The 27,403-nt window shown below is 38.9% G+C and overlaps 1 protein-coding gene across 2 annotated transcripts in view; it reads left to right on the top strand.

Moving 5' to 3' along the window:
• LOC128698189 (protein broad-minded) overlaps nucleotides 1-27,403 on the top strand; it is a 59,657-nt gene that overhangs the window by 10,432 nt on the left and 21,822 nt on the right. For both annotated transcript variants that reach the window (XM_070090224.1, XM_070090225.1), the window contains 4 exons: nucleotides 1,096-1,263; nucleotides 3,585-3,754; nucleotides 4,133-4,306; nucleotides 5,994-6,185. In XM_070090224.1, the coding sequence (XP_069946325.1) occupies nucleotides 1,096-1,263; nucleotides 3,585-3,754; nucleotides 4,133-4,306; nucleotides 5,994-6,185 (704 nt within the window). The remainder of the gene's footprint in view (nucleotides 1-1,095; nucleotides 1,264-3,584; nucleotides 3,755-4,132; nucleotides 4,307-5,993; nucleotides 6,186-27,403) is intronic.

The raw sequence follows: 27,403 nt of genomic DNA, 5'->3' as shown, positions 1-27,403 counted from the left end.
CTTCTCATATGCTAACTTTTTCTCCCTTACTACTCTCTTTACATCATCATTCCACCAATCGCTCCTCTTCCCTCCTGCACCCACTTTCCTGTAACCACAAACTTCTGCTGAACACTCTAACACTACATTTTTAAACCTACCCCATACCTCTTCGACCCCATTGCCTATGCTCTCATTAGCCCATCTATCCTCCAATAGCTGTTTATATCTTACCCTAACTGCCTCCTCTTTTAGTTTATAAACCTTCACCTCTCTCTTCCCTGATGCTTCTATTCTCCTTGTATCCCATCTACCTTTTACTCTCAGTGTAGCTACAACTAGAAAGTGATCTGATATATCTGTGGCCCCTCTATAAACATGTACATCCTGAAGTCTACTCAACAGTCTTTTATCTACCAATACATAATCCAACAAACTACTGTCATTTCGCCCTACATCATATCGTGTATACTTATTTATCCTCTTTTTCTTAAAATATGCCTTCTCACAAATAATAGACTCCACAACACTGTCTCCCACTAATTCTTTTTCTTTAATCCACAATAATAATAACTTTTCCATCTCTTCTATTATTGGTGGCCTTTGTTTAGTTAGAAAAGTTACTCCTTTTGCAACATTAGTGTCTTTGATTTGTTCTTTCTTTGCCAGGATGGATGTAATTGTTGATTTATTCTTGCTGTACATCCTGGCAAGTTCCACCACCTTCATACCACTCTCAAACTTTTCTATCACTTCACGCTTAAATTCCATGGTGTTTCTCACTTTCTTTACCACAGGAACTGTCTTTGGAGCCATGGTTACTTATTTCACAGTTGCACTGCAAAAAAAAAAACACTTAAAACAATGGAAAATAAGCAAAATATTTGGATGTATGAGCAGAAGCCTCCTCAGCCACCGAGAGACAAAGCCAAACTGACGCGCAAGCAGCCCCAGCCGGTGGATGGACGTGTCCCAAATGGCCGATCACTGAATTAACGGCCGATAACCGGACGCCAAAAAACTGGCCGATAACCGAGTTGGCCGATAACAGAACCGGCCGATAACCGGGGCTCCACTCTATTACCAATTGCCATGTTTACAAGTGTACTTCTACAGGATGTTCGGTTGTTGCCAGTTTAAAAGTCTTGCAGCCATTCTGGGACATTCTTTGCCATGTAGCAAAGGGGCAGGAGCTGATGCAGCAGCCTCCTACAGAAGAGGAGAAGGAAGAAGCCATAGAAGCAGCAGAAGCACCTCTCCTGGCATTAACAGCAACATATCAAGGTAGCATAACCAGTATTTTGCAATTAGAATGTTCTTATGAATAAATATATTAAAATCTCTTGAAGAACAAAAGCACACAATACCATGACTGGAACAATACATGAATAACCTGCACATAGGAGAGAGAAGCTTATGATGATGTTTCAGTCCGACTTGTGTATTAAACCTCTTGAATCTAAAAATGCTTGGAGCTAGGGTAATCTGGATTAATAGTTTTTTCTGTGGTAGATGGAGGTAATGCCACCTGGTCAACACACCTACTCAGCAATCTTGGGCTTATCTTGTTCAACCCCCCTTACCCTTTTATGTCAGGGATTTAACCCTTTGACTGTCGCAAGCCCCTTTCTGAAACTGTCATTCTATGTCGATAAATTTTTGGAAAAAAATAAATTATTTTTTATTATGAAATGATAGAGAATCTTTTCCCGATGGTAATGACACCAAAAGTATGAAATTTGGTCGAAAACTCACGGAATTACACTCCCGCGAAGTTAGGAGTCTCGGCGACACATACGCATCGGCGATTTCGCCGACTTTGAGCCCTGTTTTTGGCCAATTCCATTGTTCCAGTTGACAAACTCATGACTATTTCTTTAGAACTCCATTTTTACTATCTGTTGAGTACAAGAAACAGCCCATTTACCGATTTGAACTACTCAATAAAGTGGTCAGAAATTGGCAATTTGGCCAATTTCACGCAAATTAAAAAAGATGCCAATTTCAAAATAGGGTCCAGAATAAACACTGTAGACATTCTTGGCACTAAAATAACATATCCTCTGTTCATTAGTCATGTTTCTAGGCCCCTCTTATATTACTATTGCTTTCTATTTTTATTTTTTATTCATACAAAAAATACAAAATTTACTGTTATGCAGACTACTGCATTACTGTAAAAATGGTATAAATAATATCAGTGCACTAGTGAAAAAATATTAGACTCTCCAGTTGAAGTGTATTGGACGTGTGGTGTGATTTGCTTACTCCTGAACATTGGTAAAAATCGAACATTTCTGCTTTTTTGAGCTCAATTTCAAGGTCATTTTCATTGTGAAAGTAATCAAAATCGTCTCTATTTCTGTAATACGTTTTCCATTTTATCACCTGAGACCATGAAAACGAGAATACAACAATAAATACTATGCGAAAATACACCTCAAATTCGACGTTTTAATCCAAAAAAACGCTCAAGTTTTTTTTCTCATTATGCACTGCCTGCTGCAGGATTTTTTTTATGTGGTGCACACTGATCACACAGACCCATTCTCTCACATGTGGGCCTACCAGCTTTCTCCCGCTTGATTTGAAGCCGCTAGAATTTATGTGTATAAATACGTCAGAAACAGTGATGCGTAAGACATAAATATACGACCAAAACAGTCAAAGGGTTAAGAACATATTCCTCCTCTTTATGTCATTTTTGACAATTTTGATAGTGTTTGCAGCTATATAAAGAGGCTGACCACCATGGTCTGAGATTTAATTCTTGGTAGAAAAATTATTTGCAAATAGCTCAGTCTTTTCTTGACTATTTTAGCAACATTCCAATCTTGGTGTAAATAATCACAATATGATAACAGTTGGTGAGAAAGACACAAATGCAGAGGAATCCTTTATTTGTATAATGTTTCACCCAGCTGAACTTTTCTAGTACATATCAGATATGAGAGACAACGGCTTATGTAGTCCTTAGGGAGTGGTCATGTGGAGTGTCATGGACTTAGGTATAAATAAAACTATTTGATCTTGGATTTGTGAACTGCGGAGGGCCTACTAGCCCCTGCTTAGCTTACTGTGTTTTAGTACAATAATCACTATGGTAGCAGATATGTAGAGATGCTCCTAGTCGATGTGCTCCAGAACTGTCTTTTCACTGGTTGAATTGATTTAGGACTTAATGGAAAAAGTCTGTTATATCCAGAATTGTCCATTATTGTTATGAGCATGGATAAACAAACAAATTTGGATTTAATGGCTTTAATGGACACCCTGTCCTCCTATTGGGCTTTTCCTGGTAAGAGACGACTAATGCAAACCCAACTCTATAATGCACATGTATCTTCTTAGAAAATAATTGTTCTCTTATATTATTTTCTCTGTGAAAATTTAAGATTATTGGGTAAAAGAGATCTAGGAGGGTCAGCCTATACATGAGTACTCATATTTATGCATGATTATTCTAGTTAGTTTTTGTAGTTTAAACTTAACCTACTCCCATCACTAATCTGATCAGCTTATTCTTTGGCCTATTCATACATCTCATTATGATAAGAGGTTTCTTTAAGACTTAGGAGATTTACCACTTCCTTCCTTATACACAGGAACACAACTTATCTTCAGTGAACAAGGTTTACTAACACCTATATCTGAGTCCCTCTACTCTACCAGTGAAATGTTAACACAAATGCACACCATTGCTTTAAGACTCCTGGGATCTGCCACATCTGTCCTTGACTCTGTAGCATTCCTCCAAGCTTCCTTCGGTTATCAGGTATTGTTCCACAAAAAAAGCTTTTCTGCGTCATGTGTATTACTCTCTTAATTTTTTCATTCATATTTGGTTTTATTATTTTTACCGTGCAAGCCACTTCGAAATTAAAACCTGAATGGTGCATGCAGAACCATTTCTAAATATTTTTGACTGTTTATCTTTATACAGTTTCAGGTGTTAAAAATTTAGCAGTCCTGAAGCTCACATTTACCAGATAAGACCTTGCTAACTGAATTAACAAGTTTAGTACAGTGCTATATTGTGCCCTATATATGAGATGCAGCAACAAGTAATACTAAAAGACTTTTAATAGGGAAGTGTGAAATGAGTAGTGCAGTACCCTTTATTGACTCGAATATTCCATGCGTAATGTTTAAGGAGGAGCTGCTTGCACAACAACACCACCTGAGATGTGGAGAAGGGGATTCTGTCATTGTCGATGAAAACTCCATTCTTCGGAATCACATATTAGTGAAATCTTACCTGATGGGTGGTGGCAGTGAGAGATGGCTTCCTCCTCTTGCTGTTGAAGAGATGTCTACACCAAGCATAGTAAGCTTTCTCTTACCTCTTTCTCTTTTTTTTTATTCACAAGAAAGCTTTAAACCTGTATGAGATATACAGTTCCAGGAACCCAGCATTAATCATTATGAAATATTGATTGGTGATCAGTTTTGCTTTCATATTTAATGCATTTAACTAATAGCTGAAGCTGGTGACCAGTTCTTGATAGGTTAACAAAATTTCAACCTGATGCTGGGTCACCTTAAAGTGGTGGTGGGGTTTGTGGTTTATGGCTAGTGGTAGGGGGCTTCTTCTCTGGGAGGGGGTGCCACTCTCACTGCAGGGTGCTTGCTTGACTTAGAACAATCTCTTTCAACATAAATGGTTGAGATATTTCCCCTTTTGTCTAAATTTGCTCATGCTCCTGGCCGATGACATGGATTGCGGAATGTGGAAAATAAATATTTAACCCTTTCAGGGTTGCCAGGCCCTCTCCAAGACTTGTTCTCAAGGTCGCCCAAATTTAAAAAAAAAAAAAATATATATATTTTCTTATGAAAAGATAGAGAATCTTTTCCCGATCATAATGACACCAAAAGTATGAAATTTGATGGAAAACTTACAGAATTATGCTCTCGCGAAGTTAGCGGTCTCGATGATGTTTACACATCGTGATTTTGCCCACTTTGAGCTCTATTTTCGGCCAATTCCAGTGTACTAGTCGACAAAAATCATAACTATTTCGCTAGAACTCCATTTTTTCTATCGAATGAGTACAAGAAACCACCCATTTACCGATTTCAACTATCCAATAAAGTGGTCAGAATTTAGCAATTTTGCCAATTTCACACAAACTTCAAAAGATGCCAATTTCTGAATAGGGTCCAGAATAAACAAAGACATTCTTGGCACTAAAATAACAAGTTCTCTGTTTGTCAGTCACATCCCCAGGCCCCTCTTATATTTCTTTGGCTTTCCACTTTGAATTTTTATTCTTACAAAAAATATAAGATTTACTGTTATGCAGACTACTGCATTAGTGTAGAAATGGTATAAATAATATTGGCACACTTGTGAAAGAATATTAGACTCACCAGTTGATGTGTATTGGATGCTTGGCATGATTTGTTTACTTTTGAACTTTTGTAAAAATCGAACATTTCTGCTACTTTGAGCTCAATTTCAAGGTGCTTTTCATTGTAAAACCAGTCAAAATCATCTCAATTTCTGTAATATGTCTTCCATTCTATAAAATGAGACCAGGAAAACTAGAATACAACAATAAATACCATACAAAAATGCAGTGCAAAGTCGCTGCTTTAATCCAAAAACACGGTCAAAGTTTTTTTTCTCATTACGCACTGTGTGCTGCAGGATTTTTTTTATACTGTGCACACTGACCACATAGACCCATTCTTTCATATGTAGGCCTACCAGCTTTCTCTCGCTAGATTTGAGGGCGCTAGAATTTAGGTGTACTAGTACATTAAAAACCCTGGGCCAAAACCCTGAAAGGGTAAAAAGTTTTACTTGTTTTGTGAGTATAATTTATGTAATATAATTGTCATTTGGTCATGACAGCAATGTATATTGATAGTAAATTTGTTATATAATGTTAGAAACAGAATATAGTTAAAGCATTGAACAACCAAAAGATTCTAGTGTTTAGTAAACACATTGCAGTAACATTACCATAGAATTCTTGTTGAGATTCATGAATATTACAATTTTGCAGCCTCCGCTCTTCACTCATTATCCACCGCCAAGGGATTATATTCCTGAAAAGCCTATCCGGTCCATGCACAAAAAACAGAATGAAGTGTGGAGATTTCTCACAGATACTCGCCATGGTCTTCATGATGTAGGTTGGCTCAATCACTGTCGTAAGGCTGTCCGTGCCGTCCTTTTGTCTGGAGAGCATATCAAGGTTAGTCCTGTGTGCTATATAACTGAAGTTTATTTATTTTATGTTACCAGTGTAAATTTCATGAATTTTTTCTTCATAGCTTGGACTCATGGCCTTCCTTGATTAACAGTACTTCAATTTAATTTATTTTTGTTTTATTTAGGTAGAGATACACCTACCATCCGACTTATGACCGAGTTCGGTTCCGAGAAACCGGTCGTAAGTCGAACTTTACTACTGAATATCAACAAAACATTTTTGTAATGGCTTTATTTTATTGTTTTATTTTGGTATTTCATGTTTTACTTTACTTTTTATGTTGTTAGTACTGTATTTTATACTGTAAGGTTTAGGATAAACACTGTACAACACAAATAGTTGTTTATTTCCCAGAAATTTGGCATAAAAAACACGGTCGTAAGTCGAGTGGTCGTAAGTCAAGCAGGTCGTAAGTCGGATGGTAGGTGTATTTTGTGATAAATGGTTTGAAAAACCACTATGTATTTTGTGATAAATGGTTTGAAAAACCATCAGTCTTGTAGAATGTACATTCTACAAGATTGATGGACTGAACACATCGACTCCAGGCTGAGGGACTGATTACCTCAAACTCCTCCTCTCCTTACACCTTCTGCTTTGTATTGGACTGATGAAGCCACTGTTTGGCGAAACGTTTCCTGAATAAAGATTCCCATATGTTGCATAAGTGTCTCAATCTTCAGAGATATTTTGTGTTGTATTTGGGTGCACTATAATAATATTATTATTTTTATTATCTTGATCTACAATTTACTAAGAAAATGACCAAGGAAATGCTGTTGTATGTCATAGTGGTCATGTTTTAACATTGCTTTACAAATAACTATACATAATCTAATCTTTAGTAAATTACTTTACTTGACTGTTGTTGTGTATGTTCATGAAATATCCATGAGTTAACAAGGAAATTTAATATTTCTGCTGTGGGATCATGGGGAGTTCACATTAGATTATTATTATTGCATAATTTTGTGTGAAGGAGACACTAAACCCATAGGGGTCATACAGCACTTGAGGAATAGGAGGCAATCAGGTTTCATCCAAAGATGATGAGATGTACTATGTACCACAATCAGCCCTACTCACACTATACTATTCATTCATCTGTCCCTACTCACGTATGCTGTTTGTGCCTGGGGATCAACAGCAGCAACCCACCTAAAGCCAATAATAACCCAGTAAAAAGCTGCAGTAAGAATTATCAAGCAATCCAATGCTAGACAACCCCCCCCCCAATCTTCAAAGACCTAAACTTACTCACTGTACAAAACATTGACATCTACTACTGTGCTACCTACATTTACAGAACCATGAGTTCTAATATTAACCCTGAACTAAAACACTTTCTTGATAGTTGCAACAGGACCTGTAGACATGATACCAGACACAAAAATCTCTGACATTCCTTGTGTCTTGCTAAATCTCTACAAAAACTCAGTGTACATAAAAGGGCCTAAAATCTGGGACTCCCTCCCCAAAAACTTTAGAACTGCAGATTCAACCACCATTTTCAAAACTACCATTAGAAAACTTCTTATCTCCCTAGCACACCCCATCATCAGCTAACTATGTGAAAATAACCTATTCTCTTTTTTGTATCATGAACACATCCAGAACAAAATAGGCTTACTCTCATTATCTGTAATTCCCCTAATTTACACTTACACTCACCCAAATGACTGTAAACATAAAATTCATAATGTAACTGTTGCCTAATAACTCTTGTGTTAGTCCTAAGTTTGCCTGAAATACTCTCCCTATATAGGAGCTTTTATAGAAACAGTGTATCATGCAGAGATAAAACCATTCCCAGTGCTAAATTTACTAATTATAATATTGTTATATGTTTTGTACTACCTCACTATTATCAATCTAATTAATGTTAATCACTTCAGTTACCTAACTTTAATTTTTTTTTTTTTTAACAAGTCGGCCGTCTCCCACCAAGGCAGGGTGACCTAAAAAAGAAAGAAAATCCCTAAAAAGAAAATACTTCATCATCATTCAACACATTCACCACACTCACACATAATCACTGTTTTTGCAGAGGTGCTCAGAATACAACAGTTTTGAAGCATACACATATAAAGACACACAACATATCCCTCCAAACAGCCAATATCCAAAACCCCTCCTTTAAAGTGCAGGCATTGTACTTTCCATTTCCAGGACTCAAGCCCGACTGTATGAAAATAGCCGGTTTCCCTGAATCCCTTCACTAAATATTACCCTGCTCATACTCCAACAGAAAAGATTCTTATTCCACTTCCCCATGGATATAAAAGGAAAAGTAATAAGACCAAGAACTATTAAGATAAAATCAAAGAAAACTCAGATGAGTGTGTATAAATAAATGTGTACATGTATGTGTAGTGTGACCCAAGTGTAAGTAGAAGTAGCAAGACATACCTGTAATCTTGCATATTTATGAGACAGACACGTCTCCCACCGAGGCAGGGTGACCCAAAAACAAAGAAAATCCCCAAAAAGAAAATACTATAATCCTCATTCAACACTTTCACCGCACTCATAATCACTGTCTTTGCAGAGGTGCCCAGATACAACAGTTTAGAAGCATATACCTGTATAACATACCCCTCCAAACTGCCAATATCCCAAACCCCTCCTTTAAAAGTGCAGGCATTGTACTTCCCATTTCCAGTACTCAAGTCCAGCTATATAAAAATAACCAATTTCCCTGAATCCCTTCACTAAATATTACCCTGCTCACACTCCAACAGCTCGTCGGGTCCCAAAAAACCATTCATCTCCATTCACCCCTATCTAACATGCTCATGAATGCTCGCTGGAAGTCAAAGCCCCTCGCCCCAAAACCTCCTTCACCCCCTCCCTCCAACCTTTTTGAGGATGGCCCCTACCCTGCTTTCCTTTCCCTATAGATTTATACGCTCTCCATATCATTCTACTTAGATCCATTCTCTCTAAATAACCAAACCACCTCAACAACCCCTCTTCAGCCCTCTGACTAATACTTTTATTAACCCACACCTCCTCCTAATTTCCACACTCCGAATTCTCTGCATAATATTAACACCATACACTGCCCTTAGACATGACATCTCCACTGCCTCCAACCACCTCCTCGCTGCAGCATTTACAATCCAAGCCTCACACCCATATAAGTGTTGGTACTACTATACTTTCATACATTCCCTTTTTTGCCTCCGTAGATAATGTTTTTTGTCTGCACATATACCTCAATGCACCACTCACCTTTTTTCTTCATCATTCTATGGTTAACCTCATCCTTCATAAACCCATCCGCTGACACGTCAAATCTCAAATACATGTCTCAAAACATTCACTTCTTCCATACTCCCTCTCTCCAATGTGATATCCAATTTTTCTTTATCTAAATCATTTGATACCCTCATCACCTTACTCTTATCTATGTTCACTTTCAACTTTCTACCTTTACACACCCTCCCAAACTCGTCCACTAACCTTTGCAACTTTTCTTTAGAATCTCCCACAAGCACAGTATCATCAGGAAAAAGTAACTGTCAACTTCCATTTTGTACTTGATTCCCCATAATTTAATCCCACCCCTCTCCCCAACACCCTAGCATTTACCTCCTTCATAACCCCACCTATAAATATATTAAACAATGATGGTGACATTACACATCCCTGTCTAAGACCTACTTTTACCAGGAAGTAGTCTCCCTCTCTCGTACACACCTTAACCTGAGCCTCATTACCCTCATAAAAACTCTTTAGTAACTTACCACCTATTCCACATACTTGCAACATCTGCCACATTGCTCCCCTATCCACTCTATCATATGCCTTTTCTAAATCCATAAATGCAATGAAAACTTCCCTACCTTTATCTAAATACTGTTCACATATATGCTTCAAGGTAAACACTTGATCTACACATCCCCTACCCACTCTAAAGCCTCCTTGTTCATCCACAATCCTACTCTCTGACTTACCTCTAATTCTCTCAATAATAACCCTACTGTAAACTTTTCCTTGTATACTTAGCAAACTTTTCTTTCTTTCTTTCAACACACCGGCCGTATCCCACCGAGGCAGGGTGGCCCAAAAGGAAAAACGAAAGTTTCTCCTTTACATTTAGTAATGTATACAGGAGAAGGGGTTACTAGCCCCTTGCTCCTGGCATTTTAGTCGCCTCTTACAACACGCATACTTAGTAAACTTATTCCCCTATAATTTTTACAATCTCTTTTGTTCCCCTTCCCTTTATATAAAGGAACTATACATGGCCTCTGCCAATCCCTAGGTACCAACCCTTCTTTTATACATTTTTTTTTTTAACAAGTCGGCCGTCTCCCACCGAGGCAGAGTGACCCAAAAAGAAAAAATCCCAAAAAAGAAAATCCTTTCATCATCATTCAACACTCGCCTCACTCACACATAATCACTGTTTTTGCAGAGGTGTTCAGAATACAACAGTTTAGAAGCATATATGTATAAAGATACACAACATATCCCTCCAAACTGCCAATATCCAAACCCCTCCTTTAAAGTGCTGGCATTGTACTTCCCATTTCCAGGACTCAAGTCCGGTTATATAAAATAACCGGTTTCCCTGAATCCCTTCACTAAATATTACCCTGCTCACACTCCAACAGCTCGTCAGGTCCCAAATACCATTCGTCTCCATTCACTCCTATCTAACACGCTCACGCACGCTTGCTGGAAGTCCAAGCCCCTCGCCCACAAAACCTCCTTTACACCATCCCTCCAACCTTTTCGAGGACAACCCTTACCCCGCCTTCCTTCCCCTACAGATTTATACACTCTCCATGTCATTCTACTTTAATCCATTCTCTCTAAATGACCAAACCACCTCAGCAACCCCTCTTCAGCCCTCTGACTATTACTTTTATTAACTCCACACCTTCTCCTAATTTCCACACTCCGAATTTTCTGCATAATATTTACACCACACATTGCCCTTAGACAGGACATCTCTACTGCCTCCAACCACCTCCTCGCTGCTGCATTTACAACCCAAGCTTCACACCCACATAAGAGTGTCGGTACTACTATACTTTCATACATTCCCTTCTTTGCCTCCATAGATAACGTTTTTTGTCTCCACATATACCTCAACGCACCACTCGCCTTTTTTCCTTCATCAATTCTATGATTAACCTCATCCTTCATAAATCCATCCACTGGCACGGCAACTCCCAAGTATCTGAAAACATTCACTTCCTCCATACTCCTCCTCCTCTCCAATTTGATATCCAATTTTTCTTTATGTAAATCATTTGATACCCTCATCACCTTACTCTTTTCTATGTTCACTTTCAACTTTTCTACCTTTACACATAAATACTGTTCACATATATGCTTCAATGTAAACACTTGATCTACACATCCCCTACCCACTCTGAAGCCTCCTTGCTCATCCTCAATTCTACATTCTGTCTTACCTCTAATTCTTTCAATTATAACTCTACCGTATACTTTTCCTGGTATACTCAGTAAACTTATTCCTCTATAATTTTTACAATCTCTTTTGTCCCCTTTCCCTTTATATAAAGGGACTATACATGCTCTCCGCCAATCCCTAGGTACCTTCCCCTCTTTCATACATTTATTAAACAAAAGTACCAACCACTCCAACACTATATCCCCCCCTGCTTTTAACATTTCTGTCATGATCCCATCAGTTCCAGCTGCTTTACCCCCTTTCATTCTACGTAATGCCTCACGTACCTCCACCACACTTACATTCTGCTCTTCTTCACTCCTAAAAGATGGTATACCTCCCTGGCCAGTGCATGAAATTACCGCCTCCCTTTCTTCCTCAACATTTAAAAGTTCCTCAAAATATTCTCGCCATCTACCTAATACCTCCCTCTCCCCATCTACTAACTCCCCTACTCTGTTTTTAACGGACAAATCCATACTTTCCCTAGGCTTTCTTAACTTGTTTAACTCACTCCAAAATTTTTTCTTATTTTCATTAAAATTTCTTGACAGTGCCTCTCCCACTCTTTCATCTGCTCTCCTTTTGCACTCTCTCACCACTCTCTTCACCTTTCTTTTACTCTCCATATACTCTGCTCTTCTTATAACACTTCTGCTTTGTAAAAACCTCTCGTAAGCTACCTTTTTCTCTTTTATCACTCCCTTTACTTCATCATTCCACCAATCACTCCTCTTTCCTCCTGCCCCCACCCTCCTATAACCACAAACTTCTGCCCCACATTCTAATACTGCATTTTTAAAACTATTCCAACCCTCTTCAACCCCCCCCCACTACTCATCTTTGCACTAGCCCACCTTTCTGCCAATAATCGCTTATATCTCGCCCGAACTTCCTCCTCCCTTAGTTTATACACTTTCACCTCCCTCTTACTTGTTGTTGCCACCTTCCTCTTTTCCCATCTACCTCTTATTCTAACTGTAGCTACAACTAAATAATGATCTGATATATCAGTTGCCCCTCTATAAACATGTACATCCTGGAGCCTACCCATCAACCTTTTATCCACCAATACATAATCTAACAAACTACTTTCATTACGTGCTACATCATACCTTGTATATTTATTTATCCTCTTTTTCATAAAATATGTATTACTTATTACCAAATTTCTTTCTAAACATAGCTCAATTAAAGGCTCCCCATTTACATTTACCCCTGGCACCCCAAATTTACCTACTACTCCCTCCATAACATTTTTACCCACTTTAGCATTGAAATCCCCAACCACCATTACTCTCACACTTGATTCAAAACTCCCCATGTATTCACTCAACATTTCCCAGAATCTCTCTCTCTCCTCTACACTTCTCTCTTCTCCAGGTGCATATACGCTTACTATAACCCACTTTTCACATCCAATCTTTATTTTACTCCACATAATCCTTGAATTTATGCATTTGTAGTCCCTCTTTTCCTGCCATAGCTTATCCTTCAACATTATTGCTACTCCTTCTTTAGCTCTAACTCTATTTGAAACCCCTGACCTAATCCCATTTATTCCTCTCCATTGAAACTCTCCCACCCCCTTCAGCTTTGTTTCACTTAAAGCCAGGACATCCAGCTTCTTCTCATTCATAACATCCACAATCATCTCTTTCTTATCATTTGCACAACATCCATGCACATTCAGACTTCCCACTTTGACAATTTTCTTCTTCTTATTCTTTTTAGCAATCTTTACAGGAAAAGGGGTTACTAGCCCATTGTTCCCGGCATTTTAGTTGACTTTTACAACACGCATGGCTTACGGAGGAAAGATTCTTATTCCACTTCCCCATGGATATAAAAGGAAAAGTAATAAGACCAAGAACTATTAAGATAAAATCAATTAATAAATAATAAATAATAATAAATAATAATTAATAATTAATAAATTAATAAATTAATAAAATTAATAAATAATAAATTAATAAATAATAATAAATTAATAAATCATTTATTAAACAAAAATACCAACCACTCCAACACTATATCCCCCCTGCTTTTAACATTTCTGTCATGATCCCATCAGTTCCAGCTGCTTTACCCCCTTTCATTCTATGTAATGCCTCACGTACCTCCCCCACACTCACATCCTGCTCTTCTTCACTCCTAAAAGCTGTTAAACCTCCCTGGCCAGTGCATGAAATTACCGCCTCCCTTTTTTCATCGACATTTAAAAGTTCCTCAAAATATTCCCGCCATCTACCCAGTACCTCCAGCTCCATCTGCTAACTCTTCTACTCTGTTTTTAACTGACAAACCCATTCGTTCCCTAGGTTTTCTTAACTTGCTTATTTCACTCCAAATTTTTTTCTTATTTTCATCAAAATTTCTTGACAGTGCCCCTCCCACTGCTCTCCTTTTTGTACTCTATCACCACTCTCTTCACCTTTCTTTTACTCTCCATATAGTCTGCTCTTCTTATAACACTTCTGCTTTGTAAAAACCTCATAAGCTACCTTTTTCTCTTTTATCACACCCTTTATTTCATCATTCCACCAATCACTCCTCTTTACTCCTGCACCCATCCTCCTATAACCACAAATTTTTGTTCCACATTCTAATACTGTATTTTTAAAACTATTCCAACCCTCTTCAACCTCCCGCACTACTAATATTTGCACTAGCCCACCGTTCTACCAATAGTTGCTTATATCTCACCCTAACTTCTTCCTCCCTTAGTTTATACACTTTCACCTCTCTCTTACTTGCTGTTGCCATTTTCCTTTCGTCCCATCTACCTCTTACTCTAACTGTAGCTACGACTAAATAATGATCTGATATGTAAGTTGCCCCTCTATAAACATGTACACCCTGAAGCCTACCTTTTATCCACCAATACATACTCTAACAAACTACTTTCATTATGTGCTATATCATACCTTGTATGCTTATTTATCCTCTTTTTCATAAAATATGAATTATTACCAAACCTCTTTCTGCACATAGCTCAATTAAAGGCTCCCCATTTTCATTTACCCCTGGCACCCCAAATTTACCTACTACTCCCTCCACAACATTTTTACCCACTTTAGCATTGAGATCCCCAACCACAAGTACTCTCTCAATAGATTCAAAACCCCCATGCACTCACTCAACATTTCCCAAAATCTCTCTCTCTCCCCTCTACACTTCTCTCTTCTCCAGGTGCATAAATGCTTACTATAACCCACTTTTCATCTCCAATCCTTATTTTACTCCACATAATCCTTGAATATATACACTTATATTCCTTCTTTTCCTGCCATAACTTATCCCTCAACATTATTGCTACTCCTTCTTTAGCTCTAACTCTGTTTGAAACCCTTGACCTAATCCCATTTATTTCTCCCCATTGAAACTCTCGCACCCCCTTCAGCTTTGTTTCACTTAAAGCCAGGACATCTAGCTTCTTCTCATTCATAACATCCACAGTCATCTCTTACTTATCATTCACACAACATCCACGCACATTCAAACATCCCACTTAGATGGTTTTCTTCTTTTTCTTTTTAGTAGGCTATACGGGAAAAAGGGTTACTAGCCCATTGTTCCTGGCATTTTAGTTGACTTTTACAACACGCATGGCTTACTGAGGAAAGATTCTTATTCCACTTCCCCATGGATATAAAAGGAAAAGCAATAAGAACAAGAACTATTAAGACAAAATCAAAGAAAACTCAGATGAGTGTGTATACATAAACGTGTACATGTATGTGTAGTGTGACCTAAGTGTACCTGAAATCTTGCATGTTTATGAGACAGAAAGAAGACACGAGCAATCCTACCATCATGTAAAACAAATACAGGCTTCCTGTTTACACTCACTGGGCAGGATGGTAGTACCTCCCTGGGTGGTTACTGTCTGCCAACCTGCTACCTACTAATTAGTATTAGTCTGCCCAAAATGCCTTGGCATGCTAATGGCCTTCTTTGTAATTAATATTTCATAATATGTAAACCACACATTGTAAACTTTGCAAGGAAATAAATATTTTCATTTTCATTTATTGGGAAGATAAGTTAAGTTCCTTTGATCACTGACATCAAAGATAGGTTAAGTTCCTTTGATCACTGACATCAAAGATAGGTTAAGTTCCTTTGATCACTGACATCAAAGATAGGTTAAGTTCCTTTGATCACTGACATCAAAGATAGGTTAAGTTCCTTTGATCACTGACATCAAAGATAGGTTAAGTTCCTTTGATCACTGACATCAAAGCATCTTTGAGGGTAAGCCCATATTTAACAGGGTTATCAAAGCTATCAAAGGCCTACTACAGTGTTCCTTCTTTTTTATGTTCTTATAAATGACATAACTATCTCTAGCTATTGCAAGGCTCACTTCACTGTGTGTGGTGTTCCTATGCATGAATTCGCTTATATCTGGTGACTCTATTTCTTCCAGTAATTCACTATATGCAGCATAAATTTTCTCGTATGTTATCACCAAGCCCAGCACCATTTTAGTTTTTAACTCTATCTCTTTTAACCCTTTGACTGTTTCGGTCATATATATATGTCTTACGCACCACTGTTTCGGACGTATTAATACAGTGGACCCCCGCATAACGATGGCATCACATAGCGATTTTTCCGCATAACGATTACTTTTATCGCAAAATTTTTGCCGCGCATACCGATTAAAAACCCGCTTACCGATTTTCGTCCGAGACGCGTCCAATGTGCCCTCACATGTGCCGGCCGTCCCATTGTTTACCAGCCAGCCTCCGCGGTAACATCCAAGCATACACTCGGAATATTTTGTATTATTACAGTGTTTTCGGTGCTGTTTCTGGAAAATAAGTGACCATGGGCCCCAAGAAAGCTTCTAGTGCCAACCCTGTGGTAAAAAGGGTGAGAATTAGTATGGAAATTAAGAAAGATTTTGAAGGGTTTGGGGCTAACCCTGAGAAGCCTATGCCAGTTGTGGAATCCATTGTGCCTACTTCAAAGATTAAGGAAATGTGTGCACAGTGGGTTGAACTGCAAACCTTTATAGATGAAAATCACCCTGACACAGCTGTTGCAAGCCGTGCTGGTGACTATTTCAATGACAATGTTGTGGCCCATTTTAGACAAATCGTAAAGGAACGGGAGGTACAGAGCTCTATGGACAGATTTGTTGTGCGACAGAGGTCCAGTGACTCTCAAGCTGGTCCTAGTGGCATTAAAAGAAGAAGGGAAGTAACCCCGGAAAAGGACTTGCTACCTCAAGTCGTAATGGAAGGGGATTCCCCTTCTAAACAGTAAGAAGATAATGCTCTCCCCTCCTCCCATCCTATCAATCATCACCAGATCTTCAATAAAAGTAAGTGTCATTTAATTGTGCATGCCTTTTTCAGTTTGTGTGTATTAAAATTAACATTTCATGTGGTAAAAAAAAATTTTTTCATACTTTTGGGCGTCTTGCACGGATTAATTTTATTTCCATTATTTCTTATGGGGAAAATTCATTCGCATAACGATTATTTCGCATAACGATGAGCCCTCTTGCACGGATTAAAATCGTTAACCGGGGGTCCACTGTACTCGTAAATTCTAGCGGCTTCAAATCAAGCGGGAGAAAGCTGGTAGGCCTACATAAGAGAGAATAGGTCTCAGTGGTGGGTGTGCACCCTGTGAAAAAAATCTGGGACTCAGTGGTGCATTATGGGAATGCCATCTTGGTAGTCCATTTTCACCATGCCTAGCAGTAAGTAGTACCTCACTCCTCGGCGTATTGGAGGTCTACTGTTTCCAAGTGATAGTTCTAACAGTGATGGAAGTGCCAGTGAAAGTGAATTTCATGGTTTTGGAGAGGGTGTGACCGAAACCAGTTCCCAGGATTACGTAATTAGTGATGAAAACCCCGATGACCCACAACCGCCCACCTCTGGTGCTGGCACGTTTCATTCACGTTCACCTGTACCAGGACAAAAAAGGAAACTATTTCTCCATTTACAGGACTCAGATCTGAGCAGCGAAAGTGATAATGATAGTGATTTCAGAGTTATTGACAGCAGCTCGAGTAGCGACAGTGAGGGGGAATATTCGCCAGCGAAATGGCAGTATGTTCGACACAGCATGCATTCTGGTAGTGTGCCTTATGCCCTTCCAAGGCAAAGGAGTAAATCTGGGAGTACATCCTGTGGCCTGACACCATGACCTGACAGTGAAGATGATGATATTGTTACAATGGGGATGTGTAATGTGTGTGGGGAAGAAGGTGATGGTGGTGGTGATGTTGGCGGTGGCATGAGTCATGTGGCACCAGCAGTGGGCCACGCTACTACCAATGCTGCTGACTCTGCACAACTGCAACCAGCCTCACCCAACCCCACACTCCCACAACAACCACAACCACAACCACGTTTCAATATCCAGAACCCACTAGCAGACCGCATCTGGGATTGGCAGCAAGGTGATGATTTTATTCCCAATCCTCATGATTTTAATGAAACACAAAGTGGAATACGGCCATCGTGTACACTTGGGAACAATGCCACTGAACTAGAATGCTTTCAGTTATTCTTTGATGAACCCCTGATGGACATTATTGTCAAGGAAACCAACACATACTATGAGTACACCATGGCAAATACTATTCTTTCATCAAGATCACGGCTACACCAGTGGAAGGATACAACTGTGCCAGAGATGTACCTGTTCTTTGCCACAATAATGCTTATGCCACATATGTATAAGCACACTGTCACCACATACTGGTCAACAGAACACCTGATTTCAACCCCAGGTTTTAGTGACATTATAGGGGTAAATCGTTTTTTGATACTGTTATGTATGTTACACTTTTCAGACAAAACAAGGCCTGACAGAACCAACAGGTTATATAAGATCAGAAATGTGTTTATGTACCTGAAACAAAAGTGTTGCATGTATTTTTATCCCTTCAGGAAGCTTGTTATTGACGAGTCTTTGATTTTATTCAAAGGAAGACTCTTATTCAGGTAGTACATACCAAGCAAGAGGAAATGCTTTGGTATAAAGTTATTTGTACTGTGTGATTGCAAAAGTGGTCTCATTTTGGATATCATTGTGTACACTGGCAGTAGTACATTGAGAGATACCAGGAAGTTATTGGGTATCTCTGGTGATGTGGTTCGAACAATGATGGAACCATATCTTGGTAAGGGGCATATATTATATACTGATAACTGGTACACAAGCCCCATACTCAGTGATTTCTTGCGAGTGAACCTGACAGGCGTGTGTGGCACACTGCGTGGTAATCGTAAGCATATGCCAAGGTTTGACGCTGGAACTCGCAGAGGTGAGGTGCAGGCATTTGCTGCCAATGACATCATGGCATTTCGGTGGCATGACAAACGTGATGTCACAGTCTTGATATCAGTTCACTGAAACGAAATGGCACACACTAGCAGGCACAATAGAGAGACCAATGAACCCATTCTAAAACCTGCAGCTGTCATGGACTACAACCTGAATATGCCCTTAGTGGACAAATGTGACATGCAGATTGGGTTGACTGATTGTGTATACAAGAGTTATAAGTGGTATATAAAACTTTTTTTCCATCTTCTTGATATTTCCATGCTAAATGCTTATAACATATACAAGTTGAGGACCAACAACAAACCAAAATATGGTGAATTTTGTTTGTCAGTCATCAGACAAATAATCGTCAAGTACCAAGGAGCAACACCTGCAATAGACCAATGCCCACGAAATTACCAGCACATGCCATCTCGTTTGAGGCCTGGTGATCACTACCCCATACAACTGCCTCCTACTGCTTTTAAGAAAAGTGCTCAGAAGAGGTGTTTTGTATGTGGACATACCACAAAACACCCACAAACATGCAGAGACACTCGTTTTATGTGTGAGGAGTGTCAAGTACCACTCTGCATATACCCAAGTTTCAAAGAGTTCCACAAGCTGCAGCAATTCTAGGAAAGTGTTCAGTGATTATATGTATGTATATATATTATGGAACAATAGTAATAAACAATGTTTTGTATTGTTTGTGTAAACAAGTTTTATACACAGTCTAATAGTGATAATGTTTGTTCAGTTATTGTGTTGTAAACAATGAGTGTATATTTGAACAATGCACTTTACTTTGGTCTCACAGGCCACATAAGTTATTTAGAAAAGAAAAATATTGGAAAATACAAGAAACCTTCGAATTGGAGTAAATAAGAGAATACCGGGTGGGCAGCATTCGCCGCTGTTGCCATATGCCGCTCATTTTCTGCAAACTTTGCGCCTCTATATCTCGGTAAGTACTGATGGCAAAAATTTTTTTTAAGCTTAAAACACTCAGTAAAATAATCCTAACATTTTGGTAAGAAAAAACTTTTTTTTTTTCGAATATTTTGCGACATAGAATGACAGTTTCAGAAAGGGGCCTGCGACAGTCAAAGGGTTAAATATCACTCTCAAATTGGTTCATATTGACTTCTATAAGAAAAAATATTTGGGCATTGGAAATCCTGTGAGCATATTTTGAATGAAATCCTGTGACTGGGTTTTCAGTTTAAGTGTTTTGCAACAAGTCAAAAGAAGATGAACAACAGGCCAGATGAGGCTGGGTTGTACTAATACAAAGTCAGGCCCAGGGGATGAAGGAGGAAGGAAACAGTAGTAGAGAAATATGTACTCAGAGGTTCATAATGTGTGCCAATTGATTAGTGGTGGAGGGAGGGTAAAACGGAGGAAGATTGTGAATGAATTTTGGATTAAATTTTTTCTCACTTTTTTTTTTCCTTGACCAATTGCATTTATTTTTAGTATCTGGCTGTCTGGTAACAAAGCTCATAATTTTAGGTAAAAAATAAGTAGAAAAATATGTATTTTTTCCTTATTTTGTATTGTGTAGAGTTTGAATTTTGGATTTTATTTTTTCTCAGTTTTTTGACTAATTTGTATATTTTTTTGTAATATGACTGTTTAATGCATTATTATCCAGTGAGAGAATCGTAGTATGAACTACAATTTAACTCTTAAAAAATATATAAATACAGTACAGTGGACCCCCGCTTAACGATCACCTCCTAATGCGACCAATTATGTAAGTGTATTTATGTAAGTGCGTTTGTACGTGTATGTTTGGGGGTCTGAAATGGACTAACCTACTTCACAATATTCCTTATGGAAACAAATTCGGTCAGTACTGGCACCTGAACATACTTCTGGAATGAAAAAATATCGTTAACCGGGGGTCCACTGTATTTGGTCTTCTCTTTTGCTAGAAGTGTAATTGTGTATGTCTGTATGTACCTGGTTTGAATGGTTGTTATATCTGTAATATACAGTGGACCCCCAGTTGTTGGCTGTAGTCCGTTCCAGAAGGTTGGCCTAAATCTGAAATGGCCAAAAACTGAAGTAATATTTCCCATAAGAAATAATGTAAATCCAGTTAATCTGTTCCAGACACCAAAAATCTTAAACAAAAAAATACATTTTTTAACGAATACCTATAGTTTTACATACAGAAAACAATGAGAAAGAAATATAAAGCAGTAATTTTAATAATAAATGAACATTATATACCTTTATTGAAGACTCTCATTGGCATGTGGAAGAATGCAAGAAGGGGAAAGTGAGGAGAGCTTATTGTATGGAAGGGAAATCCCCCTGCATAAGGACTTCAGGTATCAATACCCTCTCTGGGGTTACTTCCCTTCTTTATATTTTACTGGCACTAGGACCACCTTGAGAGTCACTGCACCCCTGTTGCACAAAAAATCTGTCCAGAGAGGCCTGTTTCTGTTGTCTCTGTAAAATTTGCCTATAATGGGACAAGACATTGTCATTGAACATGTTGCAGACACGGCTTGCAACAGTTTTGTCAGGGTGATAATTCTCCGCAAAACTTTGCACCTCTTTCCATTTTGCATAAATATCCTTAATCACTAAAGAAGGTACATTCTCCCCCCTCTCTCTTCCTCCTCAGAAGCAATATCCTCAGCTGCAGTCTGTTGCTGTTCCTGTTGAAGGTGTTGCAGCTCTTCAGTGATCAGCTCTTCCCTGTGGTCCTCCACCAACTCTTCCACATCCTCGCCACTCACATCCAACCCCATGGACTTCCCCAAAAACACAGTAGATTCCACAATAGACATAGGGTTGTCACGGTCAGCCTCAAACCCTTCAAAATCCTTGTCGAAGACACATTCTGGCCACAATTTTCTCCAAGCAGAGTTCAAAGTCCTGGAAGTCACTCCCTGCCAAGCCTTATCTATAAGGCTTATGCGATGGAGGATATTGAAGTGATTCCTCCAGAACTCTCTTAGGGTCAGTTCAGTGTCTGAGGTTACTTCAGAGCACCTTTGAAACATTGCTTTGGTGTACAGTTTTTTGAAGTTTGAAATGACCTGCTGGTCCATGGGCTGGATGAGAGGAGTGATATTAGGGGACAAGAACTTCACTGTGATGAACTTACACTCCTCAAACAATAGATCTTCCAAGTCTGGAGGATGAGCAGGAGCATCCTCCATTACCAGGAGGCATTTAAGTGGCAATTTATTTTCCAGGAGGTATTTCTTCACACTCGGGCCAAACACTTCATTGACCCACTCAATGAAAATTAGCCTCATGACCCATGCCTTATTGTTAGCCCTCCACATCACACACAATTTACTCTTCATGACATTGTTTTTCTTGAACACTCGGGGATTTTCAGTGATACACGAGCAAAGGCTTCACTTTGAAATCCCCACTAGTGTTACCACAGAACAAAAGAGTTAGCCTATCCTTCATAGGCTTGTGTCCTGGCAGTGCTTTTTCCTCCTGCGTGATGTAGGTCCTCTTTGGCATTTTCTGCCAAAAGAGGCCTGTTTCATCACGCTTGAACAATTTTGGGGGGAGGAATCCTTCAGCCTCTATGTACCCCTTGAATTCATCAATGAATGCTTCGGCCGCACGTTTGTCAGAACTTGCAGCCTTGCCATGCCTTACAACATTGTGTATGCCACTACGCTTCTTGAATCTGTCACACCAGTCTTTGCTGGCCTTAAATTCACTAACAGCAGCACTCGTTCCCGGCATTTTCTTTACGAGATCCACATGCAACTTCCTTGCTTTCTTGCAGATTATCCTCTCCGTAACACTATCTCCCACTAATTGTTTCTCATTGACCCACACCAACAACAACGTCTCCACATCCTCAATTGTTTGAGACCTCTGTTTCGTTAGCATATTTACACCTTTCCAAACATCAGCTTCTTTCATTTCTGCTTTCTTCAGCAGGATGAAACTGATTGTTGACGTAGATTTCACATACATCCTGGCCAGCTCCGCCACACATACACCACTTTCATATTTTGCGATAACTTCTTTCTTGAACTCTCTCGTGTTTCTCACCTTCTTTACCAAAAGACTGGCACTCTGAACTTTCTTTGGCCACATGGTGGCTTATTTTACAGTTGCAATCAATAAACAAGCACCAAAAACAATGGATGAACATGCAGAATACAGTGGAACCTTGACTAACGAGTGTCCCAACGTACGAGTTTTTTGAGATATGAGCCGTCGCTCAGTCGATATTTTGCTCCAAGTTACAAGCCAACATCCAAGTTACGAACCAACATCTGAGTTACGAGCCAGCTCCCCCCCCAACCTGCTTCCCCTCAATGCAAAACCTGCACACTTCACTTGTTTATCTATGATTTCATGCTTTAATTCCATGGAAATCATCATCCTTTTCTTCTCAGCACTGCCATTTACACATACTTTCTTAGGACCCATGCTTAGAAAAATGAAATTTGGCCAAATGACTGTAAAAAAATGTAAGCAAAGCATGAAGCGTTCTGAAGCTCTCATTATTATTATTAGTATTATTATTATTATTATCATTATTATCATTATTATTATTACATATGTTCATGGCACTTGTTACTCCAGTGGTGTCTTATCTTAGAAGGAAGAGCTAGCATCTAATAGACCCATGCTTCCTCGTTCAAGCTTGGGGTTGCCAGTTTTCCCTAGCTAATATAACCTAGTGTTTGCCTATATTAAAAGCCTAATTCTTCCTATGTTAATATCTAAGGTTACCTCATTACTTCTAATATCAGTTACTAACTGTACAAACCTACCTAGACCTCCCTTGAAGGGTAAATAGAGCTATCAATTTGTCAGACTCATTACCTTCGCCAACTAGTATGTTTGTGTGTGTGTGTGTGTTTGTGGATGTCAAGGGCTCCGTACGGCTTATTCAGTCCTGTGAAACTTTTGGACCAAATAAGTTAAAACAATTATAATATAAAAATAATAATATTATAATAATAATAATAACAAGTGAGCTTCAGTTCCCTAAATTAATAATAATAATAATTATAATAATAATAATAATAATAATAATAATAATAATAATAATAATAATAATAATAATAATAATAATAATTATAATAATAATAATAATAATAATAATAATTATAATAATAATAATACAGTGGTCCCTCGATAATCATCGGGCTCGATAGTCGTCTTTTTTGGAAATCGTCGCGTTATTTTAGTCCAAACATTGGCTCACAAATGGTTGGTTGACTCACTAATCGTCGTTCGTCCCGGACGCGTACTCACGGCTCTGAGTCGCCTCGGCCTCCCTTCCCAGCCAGTGTGCCATTGTTTACCAGTGAGCGACAGTCCCCTCACTTGTTCATACGAAATATTTCATAATACGTATTCCATTCATTTTAGTGCTTGCAAGTGCTAAATAAGCTACCATGGCTCCAAAGAAAGCTCTTAGTGCCAAGCCTGTGGTAAAGAAGGTGAGAAATACGATTGAATTTAAGAAAAACATCATTGAACAATATGAAAGTGGCGTACGTGTGGCCGAACTGGCCAAGATGTATAAAAAATCTCGTACAACCATATCTTCCATCGTGGCCAAGAAAAAGGAAATCAAGGAAGTTATTGTTGCAAAGGGGGTAAATATGCTGACAAAAATGAAATCACCAGTAATCGAAGAGGCTGAGGAGTTATTATTGGCGTGGATAAATGAGAACCAATTAGCAGGAGATAGTCTTATGACGTCGATTATTTGTGAAAAGGCTAGGCAGTTGTATGACGATCTGGTAAAGAAATTGCCTGCAACGAGTACTGATATTTGTGAATTTAAGGCCAGCAAAGGCTGGTTTGAGAGATTTAAGAACCGTAGTGGCATACACAGTGTGATAAGGCATGGTGAGGCTGCCAGTTCGGACAAAATTTGACCTACAAAATTCGTAAGTGAATTCAAGGAGTACATAGAGGCTGAAGGACTGAAACTTGAACAAGTGTTCACTTGTGATGAAACGAGCCTCTTTTGGAAGAAAATGCCAAAGAGGACCTACATTACTCAGAAGGAAAAGGGACTGCCAGGACACAAGCCTATGAAAGATAGGCTGACGCTCATGTTCTGTGCTAATGCTAGTGGGGATTTTAAAGTGAAGCCATTACTAGTGTACCATTCTGAAACTCCCAGTGTGTTCAGTAAAAACAATGTTATGAAGAGTAAATTGTGTGTGTTTTGGAGATCTAATAGTAAGGCATGGGTCACGAGGGAAATTTTCGTTGAGTGGTTCAATGAAGTGTTTGGCCCTAGTGTGAAGAATTACCTCCTGGAAAAGAAATTGGATCTCAAGTGCCTCCTAGTAATAGACAATGCACCTGCTCATCCTCCAAACTTGGATGACCTAATTCTGCAGGAGTTTGGGTTCATCACAGTAAAGTTCTTGCCCCCAAATCCCACTCCTCTCCTCCAGCCCATGGACCAGCAGGTCATTTCAAACTTTAAAAAACTCTACACCAAAGCAATGTTTCAAAGGTGCTTTAATGTGACCTCAGACACTCACTTGACCCTAAGAGAGTTTTGGAAAGAACACTTCAGTATCCTCCATTGCATAAACCTTATAGGTAAGGCTTGGGAGGGAGTGACTACCAGGACTTTGAACTCTGCTTGGAGAAAATTGTGGCCAGATTGTGTCTACAAGAGGATTTTGAAGGGTTTGTGGCTGACCCTGATGAGCCTATGTCAATTGTGAACTCTATTGTGGCATTGGGGAGTTCCATGGGGGTTGCATGTGAGTTTGGAGGATGTGGAAGAGTTGGTGGAGGACCACAACGAAGAGCTAACCACTGAGGAGCTGCAAGAGCTTCAGCAGTAACAGCAACAGCGCAGCTCAGAATATTGCTGCAGAGGAGGAGGAAGAGAGATGGAAGAAGGTGCCTTCTTCAGAAATTAAGGAGACTGATGGAAAAGATTTATGGAGAAACATCACCTTGAGAAGGATGTTGCAAGCCATATCGGCAACTTGTACAGTGACAGAATCTTGGCCCATTTTAGGGAAGTTTTAAAGAGACGCCAGAAATAGAGCTCTCTGGACACTTTTTTTTTTGCGAGACAGGACTCCAGTGACTCTCAGGCTGGTCCTAGCGGCATTAAGAAACAGAGAAGAGAAGTAACCCCAGAAAAGGACTTGGTACCTGAGGTGTTGATGGAAGGGGATTCCCCTTCCAAAGAGTAACTAATCCAATCTCTCTCCTCCTCCAGTCTTCCATACACTAAGAAGAATCGCCAATAAAGGTAAGTGTTATGCTGTTAATGTTTCATTCATCATGTCCCATTGTATTGTGTATGTACTACATCTATATTTCATGTAAAAAATTTTTTTGTTTTAATACTTCTGGGTGCCAGGAACGGATTAATTGTATTTACATTATTTCTTATGGGGAAAATTGATTGGAAAATCATCTATTTCGATAATTGTTGCACCTCCAGAAATGGATTAACGACGATAAACAAGGGACCACTGTAATTATAATAATAATAATATGTTATAATAATAATAATAATACATTTGTAATGCATAATAATTCAGAATGCTGCCACATGTTTACATCACCATGGGAGCAGTTCTCTTGTGCTTGCTTGCATTTTTTTTAGTCATTTGGCCAAATTTCTTTTTTCTAACCATGGGTCCTAAGAAAATAAGTGCAAAAGACAGTGCTGGGAAGAAAAAGAGGATGATATCCATGGAATTAAAGTAAATGTATCAGTTAGGTTCAGCGATCAAACAAACCGTATCAGTTAAGTTCAGAGATCAAACAAACCGTATCAGTTAAGTTCAGTGATCAAACAAACCGTATCAGTTAAGTTCAGCGATCAAACAAACCATATCAGATAAGTTCAGCGATCAAACAAACCGTATCAGTTAAGTTCAGCGATCAAACAAACCATATCAGTTAAGTTCAGCGATCAAACAAACCATATCAGTTAAGTTCAGCGATCAAACAAACCATATCAGTTAAGTTCAGTGATTAAGCAAAACAAATTGTGTCATTTAAATTCAGTGATAAAGTGTAGCATTAAGAGTGTAGCAAGTTAGTTAAGCAATTAAGCAATAGAAAAAGGATGAAACGCGGACACTGCCGCTGCTTCCACCGCCGCTGCTTCCACCGCCATCATCACTTGTCGCATTATGGCCTATTTTATTTATTCTAGAGTATATATCACGTTTCTCTGTTAATTAAATTGTTTACTATGTCATATTAGATAAATTGTGATAGATAAATAAGCCGTAGAGTTGATAGCACTACAGTGGACCCCCTCATAACGATCACCTCCGAATGCGACCAATTATGTAAGTGTATTTATGTAAGTGCGTTTGCACGTGTATGTTTGGGGGTCTGAAATGGACTAATCTACTTCACAATATTCCTTATGGGAACAAATTCGGTCAGTACTGGCACCTGAACATACTTCTAGGGTGAAAAAATATCAGTTAACCGGGGGTCCACTGTA

This window comes from Cherax quadricarinatus, chromosome 31 (assembly GCF_038502225.1).
Source record: "Cherax quadricarinatus isolate ZL_2023a chromosome 31, ASM3850222v1, whole genome shotgun sequence".
In the NCBI taxonomy this organism is placed as follows: domain Eukaryota; kingdom Metazoa; phylum Arthropoda; class Malacostraca; order Decapoda; family Parastacidae; genus Cherax; species Cherax quadricarinatus.
Note: the sequence above shows the minus strand (reverse complement) of the source record. Positions and strands in the feature narration are given on the sequence as shown.